This window comes from Bombus fervidus, chromosome 14 (genome assembly GCF_041682495.2).
Source record: "Bombus fervidus isolate BK054 chromosome 14, iyBomFerv1, whole genome shotgun sequence".
NCBI classification, from domain to species: domain Eukaryota; kingdom Metazoa; phylum Arthropoda; class Insecta; order Hymenoptera; family Apidae; genus Bombus; species Bombus fervidus.
This window is the reverse complement of record NC_091530.1, coordinates 6,931,006-6,951,372: the sequence shown is the minus strand read 5'-3', so window position 1 is coordinate 6,951,372 and position 20,367 is coordinate 6,931,006. Positions and strand designations below refer to the sequence as shown.

At 38.8% G+C, this 20,367-nt stretch overlaps 2 protein-coding genes and 1 long non-coding RNA gene across 9 annotated transcripts in view; 1 reads left to right on the top strand and 2 right to left on the bottom strand.

The window, feature by feature from the left end:
• The window catches only part of LOC139994440 (uncharacterized), a 47,974-nt gene extending 45,573 nt beyond the window's left edge, over positions 1 to 2,401 (bottom strand). For 2 of the 4 annotated variants that reach the window (XM_072017076.1, XM_072017075.1), the window contains exons 1-2: positions 2,069 to 2,398; positions 1,569 to 1,997 (exon numbers count right to left, since the gene is read on the bottom strand). The gene's annotated coding sequence lies outside the window, so the exon portion shown is untranslated. Of the gene's footprint in view, positions 1 to 1,568; positions 1,998 to 2,068 lie in introns of all 4 variants that reach the window. The other 2 variants (XM_072017077.1, XM_072017070.1) reach the window with 2 other exon arrangements.
• Positions 2,402 to 4,232: 1,831 nt separating this feature from the next.
• On the bottom strand, positions 4,233 to 19,754 carry Mlt (tubulin folding cofactor E like protein mlt). Of its 2 annotated transcripts, XM_072017091.1 has the most exons (6): positions 19,447 to 19,748; positions 9,969 to 10,982; positions 8,410 to 8,579; positions 7,369 to 7,477; positions 6,996 to 7,100; positions 4,233 to 6,743 (listed from the first exon to the last, which is right to left on the bottom strand). In XM_072017091.1, the coding sequence occupies exons 2-6, from the start codon at positions 10,968 to 10,970 to the stop codon at positions 6,591 to 6,593; spliced, it is 1,539 nt and encodes a 512-aa protein (XP_071873192.1). In that variant the 5' UTR covers positions 10,971 to 10,982; positions 19,447 to 19,748; the 3' UTR covers positions 4,233 to 6,590. The 2 variants fall into 2 exon arrangements, with proteins under 2 accessions (XP_071873192.1, XP_071873194.1); XM_072017093.1 differs by lacking the exon at positions 6,996 to 7,100 and having other exon boundaries at positions 19,447 to 19,754.
• Positions 12,445 to 19,588, top strand: LOC139994457 (uncharacterized). 3 transcript variants are annotated; one of them, XR_011801647.1, is made up of 6 exons: positions 12,446 to 12,896; positions 12,982 to 15,638; positions 15,729 to 15,814; positions 16,133 to 16,233; positions 16,332 to 16,757; positions 17,003 to 18,623. It is a non-coding gene; the product is annotated as an uncharacterized lncRNA (long non-coding RNA). The 3 variants fall into 3 exon arrangements; XR_011801648.1 differs by adding an exon at positions 19,066 to 19,588 and having other exon boundaries at positions 12,451 to 12,896; positions 15,729 to 16,233; positions 17,003 to 18,996; XR_011801646.1 differs by having other exon boundaries at positions 12,445 to 12,896; positions 15,729 to 16,233; positions 16,332 to 16,627.
• Positions 19,755 to 20,367: the final 613 nt, after the last annotated feature.

The following is a 20,367-nucleotide window of genomic DNA, read 5'->3' as shown; positions in this document are numbered from 1 at the left end:
CATATCTCAAGAAGACTCGACTACTGTTCAAGGAACGCTTCGTTTCACCCGTGTTCCGTGACCTTTCGCCGACTCACAGTCTTAAATAACGACCGTCTTTCCTTCCACCTTTGACTTCTTTGCACGGCCACTCGTTCCTCCGTGCAAATCCTTGGCTTTGCGTGCACTCAAACGAGTGGAACAGGTGCACTCGTTGATTCGTCGAATGTTTCTCTTTGACTGGAATAAGAATTACGATGAAAAGACGCGTCGGAGCGTTGGCTGGTTATTCCTCGAAGCAGAAGGGTTGCTTTAAGTTCCTCCTTAACCCATTGACGTACTTCGACGAGCCCCGTTATTCGATAGCCTCGTGAAACCCCATCGACTATTCACGCGGAGAGGTGAGCACGCTTTCAGGACACGCGACGAACAGACAACGTTTCGCGTCCCCCGACAAATGACGAACGATTTTCGAGGGGTCGAGAGAGCCAGGGCGCTGGATATTAACGAGAAAGCTTTCGTTTCGAGCAGAAACGACCAAGGGGAAAGGGGCAGAACGGCAAGAAGAAAGAGAACGACCAAGACGAAGACCTTTTTTTTTTCAAACGACCCGCTTTTCGCGTGTTTGAAACGCGAAATAAAAGAGAGAAAAAGGGGGAAGGGGTGTTTCTTGTGCAGATAAAGAAGGACACGATCGGCGAAGAGGAAGCCTCTCTCGCTTCGAGCAGTCCTTTCTCTCCCTCGTCTAAAAAGGCCTTACGGATGAAGCACGAACGACCATCACGATCACAAGGACGCGGAGTCTCATGAAAGAGGAAACGGAGGCGCGAACGAGACCAGCACGCGTTCAAGCCTTCTACGGAGCGGCGACGATCTCGAAAACTGTAGGGGTCGGTTAGAGCCCTCAGGTAAATAGCTGCTAACAACTTTTCTTTTGCTTTTTTTCTTTCTTGCGCTGCGAGGGAAAGCCGTGACGGCTTTATTAACGCAACCGTGTTGGCTTCCCAACGTTTACCACGATGTCCCGTATTCGTCCCTCTTGCAAGAGAACTCGCTGTTCGTCGTCATCGTCGTTGGTAGTACATCCTCGCCGATGCGAATACTCCAGTCTCCAGGCACGTACTCGATCACCAACGATCATTAGATTTGAAACGGAAAATCTGCCGTGAGAGAGGAATGAAACGGGAGCAGAATGAACTGGCAACGATCGAGCAATGGTATCCTGGCTCAGTTTGGGGGCAACGATGACCTCGAGCGTGTCTAAGGGGGTGGGTTGGAGCGGTGGTGCGAGCAACGAATCGCTGCCTCGACGTCGAAGCCAGCCGACGCTAGCCACAGAAAGATAGATCGCTGGGATCTGTGGTAGGTCGCATCGATCGTCGAATCCTGGCCTCTACGATGAACACAACCCAATATGAATAACTAGATGCTATCGATAAACACAGTGAAATACGAATACCGACAAACGACGCGGAATTGCTAATAGGATTTCGACGAGTAACGAATTTTTCATGAAAACCAAACGCACCCCTTTAAGCAGAGAACAGATAGCCATCAGGCTTAACCCAGCTCTGTGTCTTACTACTTACCCCAGTGTCGTGTCCTCCATGCCAACAATCGGGAAGCAATCGATCCCTGGTTCCCGCTCTACTTCATCCTCCCGGATCGGCCCGTTTCAGATCGTATCTCTCCCTGTTCTTCTTCTTCTTCTTCTTCCTCGTGGCACGTTCTCTCGGCCTGGGCCAGCGGCGTACCGTCACACACGCGTTCTCTGCCCGTCAGCTTACATCTTGACGGTCCGTGCCAGCTGTGTTCCGCAGGAGACACGCTCTCTCGGCCCTCTGCAGCGACACACGACGACCCACGTCCTACTCATGCTCGCACTCCATCCACCGCGCACACGCTCCTCGCTCTGCCCTTACCTACTGCCTACTTCCAGCCAGGGATGCAGTCTCGCCAGCTTCGGGCCACCGGCACAATCTTTCGTCGCACTTTGACCGCCAAGTTTGAAATTTTACCTGAAAACAGCGTCCCAGTTATACGCTGAAGTAACTACCGAAGGCTACAATTTAATCTATTATTCTTTTACTTTGTAAATACAGGGTTCATCGATTTTTTCCATCACCAGTTCTGAGATTTGAAACTTGAAAGTTGCACTTGATCGTTGAGACGAAGTTTTTCTTAGTGTATAAATCTGCTTTCTTTAGCTTTTATTTCGCAGATATAGGGTTCTTTGATTCTTCCAACCGACAATTTTGAACTTTTACTTGAAACCATCGCTTCGCTGAATCGAAATTAAATTCGCTCTCGCCTTTTAGTTTGCAAGTATAGCGCTCTTTTATCAAAACTTCGCAGCTTTTGTTAAAATATTAGCTTCGTAGATATAGGAAAGCAAAAGAAAGTGCATCGAATGTTACGATTTCTTAAAAGCTTCCTCTTACGAATTCCTCTTAATTTACCAATATTTATGCCATTTTTTTGCAATGAACATACACGCACGTAAATACTATGTATGAATAATAATCATCTACTCGGATAATAATAATTGAGACGTCTATAAAGAGTCATGTTGGTTAATTTCACTTCTCAGATACTCGTTTCATACTGCTAATTATTCTACCGTTATAAGAACAAAGCAGGTTGTCGTCATCTTCCGCAGCTTCCCCAAATTTCTCCGTTCCTCGTGCAAAAATTCTTGGTGAAAAATTGCAAAATGCTTTCGTCGGCTCGCTGGCGTATAAAAAACTAAAAACAAGAAACGTGGAAAGATAGAATCGAACGGCAAATAAAATAAAATAGAAAGCGAATAAAAGGAATACGAACGATGAGTAAAGGGTGGAAAATCGAGAGAGAGAGACAGGGCGCCAGAATCGATGCAGTCCTCTCTGTGGATTTAGTGCATAGTAGGGGCGCACGCTCCCCCAGGGTAGGATTAGTCACGATCCCACTCGGTCGTAAAGTTTCAAAGGTAAAAGGAAAAAAGGTGGAACCTCGTAACGAGCTGTCACCTCGTGCCGTTCTATTATTCCGGTTCGGATCATGTACCATGTAACTGAAGAGAATTTCTCGGCGACGTTAATTGTCGGGTCGTGGATAGGCATCGTAGGTTGGTGGAATCGATCGTGACGAAAGGCTCGATCTGAAATTGATAGAAAACGAGAAAGAACCCTAGGGAAATGAAATCTTGGGGCACGATTGTACTTTTCTCTTTTTCTCGGTAAAAATTGATGAATTTATTCGTCGATTTGACGGAATAAAGGGAACATCAGACGATTTAATTGAATACAGGAAAATAAAAGAATATTAGATATGAATAGAAATTTAATACGTAAAATTGTACCTAACGCGTGTAGCATTTCTTCCCGTTACATTTGAAAGCTGGGTAAACATTTAACACCGTGTTCACCATTTTCTACGTTATTACCTTGTTAATTGAGAGAAACGAAGGTAGTGTACAAAGCTTCGTTTACTAACGACATGCAGTTATCGTACAAAATTGTTTAATGGGCCCCGTGGCTATGTTTGCGATTAACGAGCTTGCAGGGTACTCGAGTTTATGTATCCACCTCTGTATCACCGCTATCGGATAGAACTACGCTCCCCAGCAAACAGGGCTGGCGCTACTCGCTGGCGTTACCCCTGGAAAATGTCCATCAACTTGCATCAGAATCGATATTTTAACGTTAGAATTATTTCTTCTTTACTTATATATATTTTAACGTCTATTTGCCTTTTACTGAATTATAAGAGATAGCTTGGAATTTCAGAATTTGACACTGACTTCTTTGCTTCGATGATAAAGTTACCCATGCGTCGTCCAATTAACATGGCGTCGCCCTTTAGGGCTGTCGCGGCGCCAAGCGTCTCTCGCGATCGATGCGCTCGCAGTCCTTGCATGCTCTCTTCAAAATAGTGTACCCTATGCAACCAATAACGTATCAAATAACAAACTTTTCATTCGTAACAACAAAGGTTTAACGCCAATAACTCATACCTCTCTAGTCACTTTTCTTCGATAGCGAAACATAATTTGTTTCAATCCTGAGGCACGCTCCTCGCAGATTGAACTTTTTCACCAAAACAACGACTTGATCTGTGCGCTTAACCGTTGCCAGTGGCACGTGCGTGTAACCATTTTATCCTTCGATAATGATTCTAAGAATATAGCTAAAGCTAATATAAGTTGAATTTCTAACGTTAATGATCCATGATTCGTGATCGATGATCGGCATCGAGCAGGGAAACACGGGGCGTCTCATATAAAGTTTTTATTTCGTTAGTACGTACACATTTGCGCCAGCACAAAAAAGGATCGTATTATATAAAGTGAGAACAATGCAGAGTTTCCTTTTCCGAGACTAGACACATTATAGGGCGTGGAGATCTCAGGGCCATCGTGTTTTTGCCCATTGTTTGCTCGTGATTACTTGCATCGATCAAACGACGCTTCGTACGATTCGTTCAATTTGGGAAATTGCCGATGACCCTGAGATCCAACATCAAGAACGTACGCGATACCGCAGTTGATATTTCAGAGAAGCGTCGACCGACTCTTCTTTAACCCTTATTTAGACAACAAAAATACAAAAGCTTATCCAACAAGTCAATAAGCAAATTCGAAGCTTCAACATCCTAAATTTTTACATAAATTTCGACGTCGAATTTAAGTTGCGATATTTTCATTAGAAAATAATAAATTGGTGCAGGAAATGTAAAAACGAATAACTGTGTACTTGGTTGCCTACAGTAGGGTTAATCGTACAGTTCTATCTCATTCTTTCATATCGATTACAACCCCTGCACTGAAATATCTAGACTATTACTGTTAAATCCACCTATTTCTTTAAAAAAACTCTTGAAGAATTTTTTTACTTCTCAAAACTAAGAAATATTCCAATGCAGAAAGTTGGTCACAGTAAAAAACGCAGACTGGTCAACGCACTACCATGAAGAGTCGACGAAGTTACATCGCAGTTCACATGTTCATGGTATTTACAAGGGCAGTGTTAGAAATATTCGAGTTATGCTAATAAAAGGCAGGCACTAAGTGACTCTTCAAGGTTCTTCCTTAGCAAACGGAATAAGCCAAAACGTGCAACATCGTTGCTTTCTTCCTAGTGTCTGACCGCGAGTTAATCATAAGCTTCCTCGTGTTTCATTCTGCTTTAGGTATTTTATGAATTCCACACAATAAGGGATACACTGAAGGACAACCGTAAGTTATCTAAAATTATCGAAACTTAGACACGTATGTTGTTAGTTGCGCTTAAATTCACAGTTATCATCTATCGATGACTGTCAAGCTTAAGTACATGTCGAAAATGCAAAAATTATATTAAATGGCTTGATATTCCATCTGTAACGAAGCGGCGGTGTTTGTTTCTTTATATCGATACATAAACGTAAAAGTGTAAGAAAGAAACAATCACAGCGGTTATCACTCTTTCTTTACTTTTTTATAGTTTATATAAAAATGTATATTGCAATTTAAGTTGGTATTATACTGCTCCAGCGTAAAATAAGAATTCTTTTATGAGTCAGCACGAAACTTTGATCCTTGGAGCCAAGATATAACTGCGTATACTTTTATTATTGCCCATGATTTTCTTTTTATTCTTATGGCGCCATCATCGTGTCTAGCTGCGATCTATAAAAATAGTTTTCATTCTCCTCGACAATTCTGACGTCCGTTTTTCATGTTTTCATCATACTCATTGCATTGTCCCGAAGTATGCGAATTATTTCATAGTTTAAAAATTCATTTACGAGCCTAATTCGACCAATTTTGCTTTTTGTCGAACTCTCTTATTGTTACAAAACGTTAATAAATCAAATTTAACAGTTCACTAGATAACATTTCTAACATGGTAAATTTGGCTGAGGAATTAAAAGTATCATGACTGATCGATTAATGTATTCGTCTCTAATCGATACCAATACGCGCTTGCGACATTTAGCTCTACGATATTTTTTTTTTTTTTATTGATATATCTCCTGCGAATTTTACAATCGAGTCACTAATAAGACTTTTTCTGTACAATATGGCCAACGTACAAACTTTCAAGTCCTTAAGCAACAAGTGACTTTCACTACACGGAAAACAATCGGATACTATTCAACTAAGTACTTTACGTCTGTTTCTCCGATAGGCTCGATTGCAATCTACACTAACAATTAACGCAAAGCTTCTAAAAAGAGTCGCAAACTTCATTGCAAACGCCATCCTCTGAATCTTTTTCATAAAAACATGATACAGAATATACGTGTGTCCATGTGAGTGAAAATTTCGTCTCCCTCTCTTCAAATATGTCTAGTGTGTCCGCGTATTGTAAAAATTCAAACTTCTCTTTCTCGTGAGGCCATTCGCCACGCACAAACTCGCCTCTTCTATCAGTCCTTAATGTACTTGTTATGCTTCTCAACCCTGAAGAATCGATAAATATAGTTTCTAGAACAATTACTCGGCGTGTGTATATAAAAAATCCCGAGTCTCTCTGATCTATAATCGAGACCTATGAGACCTTCGACTCGTAGATCCGTTAGTGGAGATCAGATCCTGACAACTGTCAGGTAAGTTTCGCGTCGTCCGACGATTCGCTGAAGAACCTTCTTCATGAACGTATGGAAGACGTAGTCGAAGACGTCGACACAAAACGATTCAGCTTGCTGTCGATTATGATCTCGTCGCCGTTCCGAATGTTGTATCGGTATAGCTGCTTGTTCGGATACAGCATCTCTTCTGGTCCATATTGCGCCTTCATCACCTTAAACACAATGAAATGTTAAGATAAAGCAGAGTTCAGAAGAATATCTGAAATTAATTTACCTCTGATTACTATATGTATAGAGCTTATGTTGGAATTTTAATTGCGATACCCAGGACAGGATGCGAGGGGAAGGATGGGGAATTCTTATATTGCGATTTCGTGCTTTTTATAGGGTCTCTCAAGGAACCAAACGTTCTGTAAAGCATAAAAAAGGTAGCTGGTAAGACAATAGTTGACAGGGCAGCTAACCTGATCCACGTAAAACAGTCTCATCCTATTTGCTGGGATTTTCACCATCGTCTCCAGTTTGGTTTTCAATTCAAAAACCGTTCTGTATACGTCTATGGAGCGAACCTATAAGCATCATCGATATTTATAGCAGTTTAAGTGATTGATGCAAAAGAAGAAGAAGAAGAAGAAGCCACGCCTTTCTTTGCTCGACTTCGCGAACTTCCTCCAAACTCTTTGTTAAATTTAAGCTCTTCTCTTTCATCGAGTAAATAAAACAAGCCGAATAAATTAGCAATCACAGATAAGACATAGGGCGAACGGAAAGGTCGATATTCTCAGAATTTAATTATGCTGCTTATGATCGGTTTTCGAGCAAAACGTAAATTTATACCTCGACCAGGTCTCCGTAAGTGAATGTGACCTTGACCCTCTTCTCGGGCTTCAGGTCAACGTGTACCAGAGGATCCAGCTTTCCGTGAATAGCCACCAGCTCGGAGTACCTGAAAACGAAGACGGAACAGGGTCAGACGGATATTCGTTTCACTGGCGACAACTATGGCCGTGAAACTAGAATAGCTTTATGTGGTTCTAGTTCAGACTTAGAATAGAAACGGTCAAAGCAGTAACCGAAATGGAAATGGAAATTGGTCGCGAGAATAAAGCTGAGGCAGGATTATTTGAGTCAGAAAGGTGTTTGAGCTAAGTAATTTGCTTTGCGATTCACCAAACAAATTCTCCGCATAAATTCATCAAAATTATGAACAATTGTTAAGTGATATACATTTGGAAATAGACTGCTTAACTTATTATTAGCGCGTGATAAATAGTGAAATATATCAAGTACATTGACAACTCAACGCTTATACTTTTTTACCAGAATATAAGTTCTACTCATCAAAAGGAAAGAAGCCTGATCAACTGATATTAATATCCTCAGTTGGAATGATCATAATTCAGTAGCACGTGTATATTACTTTATTTCTAGAAATTATTTTGTTGTTTATTGTATCCATTCTTGTGTAATACGTTCACGTTGACTGAAATAACTACTACCATAGGCTTATTCGATTCATTTCTTCGTTTCCAATATATTTCCTCGTTGGACCTAAAGCACATGAAATTCTCTTATTTTTGCGTTACTATAATAAGGACTAACAATGTCCCATAACATACAAATTCGATTATTCTCTGCAAAGTTCAAGATAGAATTTTGAGATGTTGAAGTTTAGGTGATTCAAATGTCTCCATTTTGCTGTATCATTAACATTCAAACGAAAATAGAATAAAGGCCACACAGCGTAAAAGGCGATGACTAAGGACGTGAGATGGAAATTGGATAAAAAAAGAATAGAAATGGAGAAACAGGAATCGAATGTAAACAAAGGAATGAAAATCGGGGCGTCATCGTAGAGAGTCGCGTGAAATAATTTACCTTTCGGGTCTGTCTGCTTCCGGTTTGTCCATGTAGTAACGAATGAAGGCTCTCTCGGCGTCCTCGCGTTCCTGGGAGGATATCACGCCGCCGCCGTTCAAAGTCTCGACATTTGGAAGTCTGGCGATCAAAAGCTGCCGCCTCTCATGTTCCGTGTATTCTCGAGGACTCTGCAATTATTCAGTAGTTTTTAATCTTGCACATTTACCATAGAAGACCTTCATGCCCATATTGCATGTATTATACAAAATATTCTGAACTTTTATTAACGCTATAACGAGACACGACTGTAATTATTATATTGGTAAAATTTTCAAATATATATTGTTTCAGTAAAAGAAATTAATATGCAACATAAATAGTCCTCCTGAGCATATAATAATAAATATCAAGGTTTACTAACATAAAGGATAATTAACTGCTTAAATATTTTTGTCATCTAAACATAGCGAAATTCATATACATATACTTGTACTAAATTAATATTTATAAATTGTAATTCTGATAAATCTTATAACTTTTATACTCATATATTTTTAAATTCATTTTTAACTTTATCACTATGACTGTGATCAAATCTCATAACACGTAGCGCTAATAAAATTTCAAAATATTTTATATGACATACATAACATGTTCATGAAGGGTATCTATAAATGTTCGTTCGCGATTATTATAAAAAAGATGGTCTTACTTCATTCAGCTGAGTTCATTGTAATCATTAAAAGAATTTTCGAAGTAAACGCAGTAGATGTGCGTTACGAATTGAGAATACTGTGTCGACTTTAACTCTTTCGATTAAGAAAACTCGACAAGCCTGGTTAATTCTCAACTTTTGCTTTCAAAAATTGTAAAGGGTGATCTAACAGAGTGGAAAGCTTATTTTCAAAAGCTATATACGTTTAAACCGGTTGGTTTCGTGCCAACGTTTACTTCGATACAGCTAAAACGGACTGGTCCGAAGTGGCGCATACTAGATCAAGCTGTCTTAACGGTTTTACATCTTAGCGGCTTCTTCTCTGCTCTCTCTTTTTCTACTTCCTTCGCACGGTCATTTTATCCGGTCGATTCGCCTGATTCGAGGTTGTTCTAGATTCTAGATATATGTACACCACCGTTCACCAGTTATTAGGACGCTCACCGAAAATAAAATAAACCGAAAGAGTCAGTAAAATCTTATTATACCTTCCTTTTGTTTCATTCCGTTTTATCTAAATAAAAATAATACAATAATAGAATCAAATCTTTTCCTCGTCTATATGTTCCCCCTATATTATCGATGAATTTTAACATTTGTGTTATTAGATTTTCCACTGTATCTGTCCATGACCTAGATTCAGATTCTTAGCAAAATCTTTTGAATTTTCTAATATACGATTCGTCTAAAATTTCCTCCGTAAGATTTCATTTTCTCGCACGAATATTTTTGATAATAATCAATACGCAATTATTGATAATCCTGGTCGATTATCGCGTTTAATATGAAATCAGCAAGTGTCCCAATTCTTATGAACAGTAGCGTATTTCAGCAACAACGAGGAAAAGGGGAGGATCTCTACCTCGAAAAGAGGACAGCCCTGAATCCTCAAAGACTTAAGCGCTGGGAACCTGGCCAGTCGTTCCACGTCGTCCCACGTGGACAACAGCGTGCCGTTTAAGTTTAGGAACCTGAGCTTCCTGAAAGGATCGTGAGAGGACCTAATGGTCGTCCCACTGGACTCCGATTCCGACTCAGACCTGTCGTAATTCACCTTTCCCTCGCTGAATATCCTGTTCCCCTTTTCATCCACCGATGTGTTCTGCTCGGTATCCAGACTGTTCATATTCTCACTGTCTTCGCTCAGATTTTCTGACTCTTTCTTAGAACACAGCTCCTCGTTCGAGTTCCTATTGTCTGCGAGAGCCAACGACCTTATCGGACACTCTGCCAGCACGAGGCTCTCCAGATTCGGAAAGACGTATCCCAATTTGGAAATTTCGTTCCATATTTCAACGGGATTGCCAGTAAAATGAAGCTTTCTCACCGAGACATTCTTATTCTCTGGCATCTGATAGTCTAGATCTACCGTTTTATACTCGTTCAAGGAAAGATGCAGCTCCTCCAGGTTACGAAGTAAACGAATCAATCCCTGAACGGTTGACCAGGTCACTCTGGTCCCGTTTAACACTAGGTTCTTTAGTAGATCGTAACTACCGTGTTTAATCTCGAAAACCTCGGCCAAACAGTTGAAACTGAGATTGACGAACTTGATCTTCGGCATGTGCTGCAAGATGCCGAATACTTCGGTCCATTGGGACAGTTTGTTTTGCGCGAGGTCCAGTTCCTCCACGTTCTTGCATTTATTTCGAAGCTTTTCTGAGTCATTTCCAGCCGACTCGATATCGCAGTCTTGTAAGACGAGCAACGCAGGCACCGTATGACGGGGTGATTTCTTCGGAATGAAAATGCTGACCGAGAGGGCGGCCTTCGGCGAGCTCGATTCCGTCTCCTCGTCCGTGAGGGAGCAGTCGGTCGTTGAACTGCCGTACTTCAGCTCCAGCGCTTCCAGCAACGACGGCATGTTTACTGCATTCTGAAACCGATCACCATGGATCATTAGATTACTTCGTATTCAATGTGTTTCCATTTTGTTTATAGTTTATCAACGTTTAGTTGTTTATCATGTAACAATCACGTTTTGCAACGGTAAAAGGGAACTGGTAAAACTCTCATGACATACATAAGCAACCATAAGATTAAGTACAACAAGAATTATTTACAGTGTCTATAAAGAGTATCGGTATATCATTGAGTTTATCATAGCATTTACATATACTAATTAATTAGGTTCAAATATATTTTTTATACGATTCGGTAGTATTTTCATGAATACATAAATTTGGTACTATGAAATTGTAATGCAGGGCACGATGGAAAAACGGTACACTGGAAAATAAGGATATGTGCCAATACTTTTTGTGATTACTGTGGAATAAATTGAAGGTTTTTATGTCCTAGCTGCTTTACTATAAACATCACACGTTTATCATAAACGTAAAACACCGAATAAAGAAGAAGTTGTGAAAACTTTTGAAAAAATACATATTCTAATATTTATGGCTAACGGCATAAGTACATGAATTAATTTTGCCAAATATATTTCAACTACAATAGTATGTTACTTTTAGAATTTTCTCATACGTTGTCGCATTTCTCCTTCTTTCGCCATCCTCAAAAATTCTCAAGTACAGTATCGTGCCGAGTACACGTACTCTGATCTCCCTACTCTACCGTAACACCATTGACCCGATCGTCATCTCCGAGGATAGAACGGAATAGTCGACAAAGAGGAGACAAAGAGTCGTCTCTGGCGGCAACGTACAAGACAGCTTTTGTTATCCAGAAAAGGAAGAAGGAGAAAAAAGAAAAGACGAAAAAATAAGAACGAAAAGGGGCAAAAGCTGAGACAAGGAAAAAACCCGTGGACCAAGTGGATCCCCGAGGTCGACGTCGGACACGCGGAATATCTGGTCTGACCATATCCGTTAAGGTCGCGATATTGTCTTTTTGCGCAACGGAAAACCGGTACTGGTTCCCTTGTCGTCGTTGGAAAACGATTCTGCGATCGAACAAGCTTCACCCACGCGATTCTCCTATCCGCGACGCAGTTTAGATTCGATGTACTCCCACCTCCCTGGACAAAGATCATTCCCAAGCATTTCTCGACTTTGTTCCCGTTGATCGATCTTTCTATCAATTTTACGACCAATACAAAGTGTGGGAAGGTGAAGCGAGCAACCTGTAGGAGCATGTGAGTTCCAATCGTCCTATTCTATACTATAGCATGTTTTGTACAGTAGTATGAAGATAATGTATAAAGGAATAGAACTTACAAATTGCTCGTTACACGTACATTAATGTCCATAAATATTTAAGTGCAAATTATGACGCATGTATATAACGCAAGATGTACTTGAAATGAAATTCTTTGATCTAGCTCGAGGTTCTAATCTTATCACAAGTTAGTATAAATATAATGGATTGTTATAGATAAAGAAGCAATAATGAAACGTCTGTTCAATGTCGGGATCTTAGAGCTATTGATATACGATGTTTTCCTAGCTACATTCTAAAAGTAGGATTGATTTTGTGAAGTATCAGCTATTCGTTACGGATAAACATGGAACTCGAGTGACGCAGATATATTCCTTGTTTAAATTTGACTGAACATCTGATCGCAGTTACAGCTGGTGGTAAAGAACTAACAGTGGAATTGCAGCAGGTGTTCAAGTACTTATGGACGCTAGCGTATACATGTACTATGATTACGTAGAATCGAATCTACAGTCTGTGCTACGTATTTGACGAAATCGCTTTAAAACGGTAGTCGATTTGAACGCGTACGACTTTCACCGAACATTAAATCATATCGGTCATTATAAATAATAGCAAATAGCAATACAGCGTCGTGATTGTTCATATCGATGGCTTCGTAAGATTGCCTAAGGTACATATATATCATCTAACATTCTAACTACAGTTAAATCAATTGTATAAAATAGCGTGACGGAGGTTAATGCGCGCAATGACAGGGAACGAGTACGGAGAAGAAGCAGGAATCGCGTAGAATGGAATGCGGCAGTTTCTACTCGAAAAATCCGAGAGAAGGAAAAACTAAAAGCGTACAAGTGCAACGAACTGCGACGAGGACGATTACGGAATATCGCGAGAGCCGACGGCGGCAGGAGGAAAACGTTGCGTCAATTTGGCGGAGATCCGACGTGCCAGCGGCCGAAAGAAAAACGCATCCACGAGGCGAGCTTGGAGACAAGCCAACTCGTGTCGTTTCCATTTACGCGAAACTTTTCAGCCGTGGTTCGCTACTCTCTGTGTCTAGATGCTATACGTTGTGTCCGTTGCACCAGGCTCGCGCTTTCTAACGGCGAATTTACCTCGTTAAATCGTGAGCAACGTACCGGACTCGAGAAAAACTAGCGTCCCCGTCCGTCCGCGTTGCTCACGAGGGGGAGAGAGGACGCATGCAACAGTTTCAACCCTGTGGAAAATCGTCGGACAGAGAGCGAAGAGACAAAGGTCCGCGCGATCCGTTCGACGCATGGCAGTGGACCGACATAATAGTCGTTGTTGCATTATACTCCCCGGCTTCCCCTACGTAATCGCGATATCGGTTCAACGGCCATGCGAAATTAACTTTCTCCGGCGCGGGTCTGCCAACGAGAAGCCCACTAGAAGCAGCATGGTTACTACATATACATTAGATTGCCAGCGATGTGCTCGAACCGCTTTCAAACCGATTCCATCACTTTTAATATCGAACATAAAGTAAATTCGATTAACCGGTTTCTCTTCAGTGGGCTATTTGATTAATAACTCGGTGAATGGTTAACGTAGACCGGATACAATGCCACTTAATCGGTATGGCGAAACTGCATAGATATTGATATAATTAACGTACGGTTGAGGATAACCGAGACTGATTTTATGACTTCGGTCCATGCTGATAGGATATTTTAATGCGTTACGTTGTGAGGATCAGTTGTAGAGGACGAGTAGAGGTTGCTCTTCAAGTACATTATTTCTGCAATACTACGTTAATTCTATAATTGGATGTTGCTTTGTAATTAACTGTTAAAGTGTTATATATTTGTAATTTTAAGTGTATCTAATGTGTTAATCGAGAAAGTTCAGCTAACGGCTTATTTATTTAGAAATCTCCTATCTTTTTATGCCACAAATACCGTTACAAATCAATTACATTTACAAGGATTAAAACTGTCCTAACCAAAATTCATCCATCTTCGATAGCAATCTTTTATTTCGTAATTACAGAAGTGGCAGAATTAAGAAATAATTTCTTTAACAAGGATAAAATTGAATATGAAAGTTACCGTTTAATTTTAAAGTTTTCAAGACCTCGAGTGTATCAGTGAATCGTAAAGCATTCGAGTGGTTCTAAAAGCGAACGTGGCTCGTAAGATTTCGAGTTGCCATTGCTGGCGTTGCGCAGGAATCGGAACAACAGGTCGATGCAATTAGTCACTGGATACCGTGATTCCCACACGGTGATTCCTTTTCGAATGGGGTTAGGGAACATAGGTCAGGAACGATTCATTTGTCCAATCGAAGTCTGAAAATATTTCATTATATGTTAGAAAAATTTCAAAAGACTGTTCACATCAAAATCTTGATAATACGCATAACGAAACGGGCATAAAAGATTTTCCAATTGTAATATACAAACCGATTTAATGAGGTTATACAATGCATCGGGTTGCATCACATAGTCGCAATGTTTGTTAACTGGTCTAACATCGAAGCACAGTAACAATGCTAAACGCGAACATGTTACTTTCTCTTCGACCGATTATTTTACATACGAACTATTCGCGCTTGTAAAATTAACCGTATGAATCGCAGCAAGCGTCCGTTGAGGAAACCAATTTAACTAAAAGCTGTTCGAGCAGAGAGAAACGGTAACTTCGTAATACTTGAAATTTTTATACTGACGCTTTATGGGTAATTCGTCCCTCTGGCGGTGAATATGAAAACTACGAATGTAGAGAACATAAACATTTGAAAATTAAAAAATTCTGAACTAAAACTCTTCGATTCGAAAATTTCAGAAACTCAGAAATATCCAAAATCTGAGATTCGTAAGATTTGAAAACTTGAGAATTTCAAAATTTTTATGTTCGAAAATTCTAAAATTCATCTAATATGTTACAGATACTAAAAGTAGATTACAGAGTTAACAGGTTGAATTTAAGCGAGCACGCAAATGCCTCTAACAGCTGACGATTGCTCTCTTTCCGGTGGTTCAACGATATTAGAGAAATTCGCACGTTGTCTCCACACGTGGTAACGCACAGCTAAATATACGCGACTAATGACTGTTACGAAATGTCAAGCAGAAGCTGCCGAGTAGTGGGTCAGTCGTAAAGTCAGATTCTGTTTCGCGTGTGTTCCCTAACAAGCGATTAGTTTCGAGGAGAAAGGTGTCGATTTTCAATGGGTATCGATTTTCAATGAGTATCGATGATCGAGTCTGTACGCAACAAAATGGTTGTACTCGCTACATTTTAACTTTATTTAAGTAAATACTTACGTTACAAAATAAATTAGACATAAAATAAATTGCTCGTCAATAACAATTCTTTGCAATGTGAAGACTTAGAAAGTTCTATCGCGAGATATGTGAAGCGGAAAAACTTAGAATTGACCCTCTCAAGTAAGAGAAACATTTCTACTATAATTTCCTCCTAATGTTTTTCATGGGAGCGATAGGAAATAATAAAAACTGATAAACGATACTTTCTAGCTGGAGGCGAGACAAAAACAGCGTACGGATCTTTAAGATGAAATATACAGTGGTTTATTTTTAGCCACATTTTATGAACATATTATGTGCGTTATACAAAATATTTTTAAATTGCATTAACACTGTTATGAGACTTGGCTATCATGATTATGTTAATCAAATATGAAACAAATCTGAAAATACATATAGAAATTACAAGATATTTAGCATCTATAAGTATATAATTCACAGAGATGACAAAAGTATGTAAACAGTCAATTACCCATTACATTAATAAAACTCGATATTCAGTTGGTCTATCTTTAACAAATATTCTATATGCTTAAGCTATTTATGCTGTATACTAATTTCTTACTAAATATAAGTTTACAATAAATATCTTGCAACTTGTATATACATTTCAGATTTCAAATTGTACCGATATAATCATATGTTGTTATAATACCAATAGAATATCAAAATGTTTTACGTAACACATACAATACGGATATAAAAGTTTTCTATGGTAAGTGTTCAAATACTTTCATGAACTCTATTATTTCACTATATGATTTCTTTCTTCGTAATGAAGACAAAGAAAAGATCGTATTCGGTTCTGCTTAGGGGGTTATTGAGGAAATCGATGATGGAGATCTATTCTTTGCCGGAGGAATAAGCTAGTAGAAGGAAATATCGACGAAAGTTCGCTGGCGGCTGGTGTATACTGCGCAAATGCTCTCCCGCCTCTCGGAATATTACTTGGTTGCCCAAGGTTGCCGTTCGTTCTGCTCACGACTCGAGCATTATGCTCGTGTATAGATATATCAGCTACGCACTTACAGCAATATACCTCTACACCAACGTATTTGCGATACACGCTTAGAAGATCTATCTCTTTACCGCGCACATACACCAGGAAAGTACATATCAGCGTTTCCCAACCATTTTTCTATTCCGTTAAAACGTTTACTTATCACGTGCAATACGTGTTTTCTTCATCGTTAACTATAGTATAATGAGACATTCGATGAAGCTAGTGAATAATTGAAGGTTAATTGAATTATTCAGCCAATAAAAAAATGATAAAGAATATTAATTATTTGAGAATATATATATATATATATATTACTAGAATATTATAATATATCATACATATATCATCATAATATATTACATAATATTATAAAAATGTTAAATAATAATAATTAAGATGATAAAGAATATTAGAAATGAAAACGATATTGAATATCAACTAAGTTTATTTTCTTTGTTTATCAACTTTGTTTTCTTTTTAGATGACTCTAACAGATTGAACCGAGACAAAGTCGAGCTGAAAAACGAGATTGGGAAACTCTGTAAGCGCAATGCACCTATTCTTTGTTCATTTCTCGGCTTTTAAGAGCGTGTCTTGCATCGGTGCACGGCAATTATTGACGTGTGTGTGAAAACCAAGAGATACATCAAGCACCGTATGTTCTATGTATGTATATACGAGAGTATATGCGCGTCTGATTGGTACCAGGACTACCAGAGCCTCTCCCTTCCGAACAAACGACGATGGTTCAAGTTGGTCGCTTGCACGACACGGATCAACGATTTAACGTGAACAGAAAACAGAACAGTCTCTCTCGATCTCTGCGGTCGGATCGTTCCAAATCGATCGATCGCTTCCCCGATACGCGGAATCTCACTTTCTCTGAAACTCTGTTTTCTTTTCCCTTTGTCTTGCTGTTCACCGTGAAACATGTTTTGAGAATTAATCGAGATATAAAAACAATATCAGGCAAATCTTAATTCGAAAATGGAAGAATAATTACTTATCCACTTGGAGAAATCATTTTCCATGAAGAAAAATACGGGTAGTTCCTGTTTCTTTTAGAATGTTCGTCGGTAAGAAACAGTAATACAAAAAACCATTCGTAACTTTTATGTTAAAGAATGAGTAGATGAATTACTTCCCGTTTCATAGCGTTTTTGATATAAAGACATATTCTCGTTCATATGTGTATGTAATATGTTATACTGATATGACTGAGATGTCGTTTGATGATATTGATATCTTATATATTATTTTCGTTCATATACATCTATATATAACATATAAATGTATATATCATTATACACATATGAACGACACCTTATACATAACAAATCATTGTCTTTCTATAGTTGAGAATCGATTGAAAGTTTGTCCATTTATAATCTGATTAAATAATGCACGAACGCGCACGTTGCTTTCTAATCATTTATTTACGCGAATATTTTCGACGTGGAAACGCATCTACTATAATCGTAAACTCTATAGAAGCACTATTCGTGGAGTTGAATTGCTTTCGTTTACATAATCTACGTCTTCCGTAAGCACAGCGTGTAAAGTGACCGATAGAATTCCTGTAAATGGAAATTTTTATTGAATAATCTCCACGAAGAGATTGATTCTTTACAAAGTACACGATAACAATGACGTGTTATCGCTAATGTTTCATTTCATTGATTTCACAACCCAGAACAATTACGAAGCATCGGAGATTTGTATTTTGTCATGAATGATCATGAAAAATTAAGTATTAAAATATGTTAATTCAAATAAAAGAGATACTCATTATCGAAAATGGAGAGTATAGCAGTAAATAAGTTAATCAAAGAGAATTAAGAATCGAGAAACTAATGACATAAAATCTGTATTCGAAACGTTGCTGTTTAATGCTGCATAAATTCGCGCTACCTTATGTCCGAACGTGTTAAAGTACTGTTCCTTTCAATTGCGTTGGCCTTGAGGTTAGTAGACAAGGAACGACGCAATTCTCACGATTAATGCTTCTTTGTCCGATCTTCTTTCACGCTCTATTATCGTTCGGCTTTATGTTGTAACGTACTCTGAAGGTTAATAAAAGAAACTTCTAATTTGTTCTTTTATTACAATTTAATTACTTCTATCATCTAGACATATTGTATATATGTTTTTATTCGTGGAAGACGAATTTACGGACTATACCTAACGACACCTATAATCTACGACCAATGAACCGTCGCCTCCACTGTCGATAAATCAGACAATCTTTCAACGCATTACAAACCAGCCCTTAAAAAAGTGTCAACATATAAAATATTAGCTTTAAGTCTAATCTGATATAGTTATGATTAAAGTAAAAGGCGTAAGTAAAACAGTGGCATAAAAATAACGAAACGATAATAAAAATAATGAAAATAATGAAAATGCGACGCTAACAGCTGTCAAGACACACTGTATAGAAGCGTAGATTGCGCGCGTACAGCTGATAATGATTATGTAAGGTTCGAGCGCACAACTTAGCAAAATATTATGTATCTATCATCGACTGTATACTATTTATTTCAGAATCTTGAAAGAAAAGGGATAACCTTAAAAAATAACAATCACTACATACGTATTGGACTATTACTATATCTGAATTATATCTTTGACATATCGTCATACATGAGTATTCCGATACGCAACACGTTCGAATCTTGTAACAGGGACTTTAGCTTACAACTTGTTACTAAAACGAATGAAATATTTATGTCTGTGATATAACCAAAACAACGTTATATTAAACGCACGTTACTTAGGTGGATCGATCGAACACGAGTTTGGAAAGATTGAATGAGAGCGGAACGAAGACGCAGTACAAGAATACCATGAAGGAATCGGGTCAAGGATTCTACAACTAAGCTTATGACAAACAGATTATTATTTTATAGGAGAAGATAAACTCACTGTTTCCTCCTCTTACTACGTGCTTTGGCCCTCTGATATCGCTCGGGTATCCGATGGTTTAGCGATTGATGAGGCTCCGAGCAATATCCTGGTTAGATGCACTCGCGATTTTCGTCTGCGATCATGAAGCGAGATCGGTCTGTTGGGTGGTCAAAAAGGGTTAGAAAAGAGATGTGGTGTCGCTGACGGACACACGAACGTGCCCCGCTCGCTGTCCACCGTTGAACTGATTTCTGGCTCCTTTGTTTAGTAAACAGAAACAGCTGAGCCACACTACTAGTTACGACGGTAGAGGTGGCGGGAGCTCGATCTACTCTTCCCGCACAGCGCTCGCTACATTGCACATGCGTATCTTTTCGCCGCGGTCACGTGGATTCGCGAATTCCGCCAATGAGAGAATAGCGTCATATAGTATTGTATTGTAATGTTGAATTAAGATAATGTGCTAAATAGGAAATAGGATTTGAAGAATATATGATGATTATTTATTTATACGAAATGTTGAATAATGATATGTTAATATTCATGAAATTTATGATAGTAATATATATCCCCTTTTCTTATAATTATACATATTGAATAGTATTGCAACATTGTACTGTTGAATTAAAATAACATGGCAAATAAACAATATTTGATTGATGAATATCTAACATTATTCGTGGAATTTATGAGATTTTATGCTGTCTGTTTATGATTGCAGGTGTTTAATGCTAATGTATTCTTAATGAAACAATTCAATTAGAACGCGCAAAGAATTTCAGTGTCAAGGGAAAAGGAAATTGATTAACGCAATAGAAAGAGAATTTTTAACACACATTGCGAAATGCGTATCTATAATTCAATGATATTATAAGTACTTATATACCAACATATTGAATAATCACGATGACACCATAAAAACATGCCTCATGTTTAACC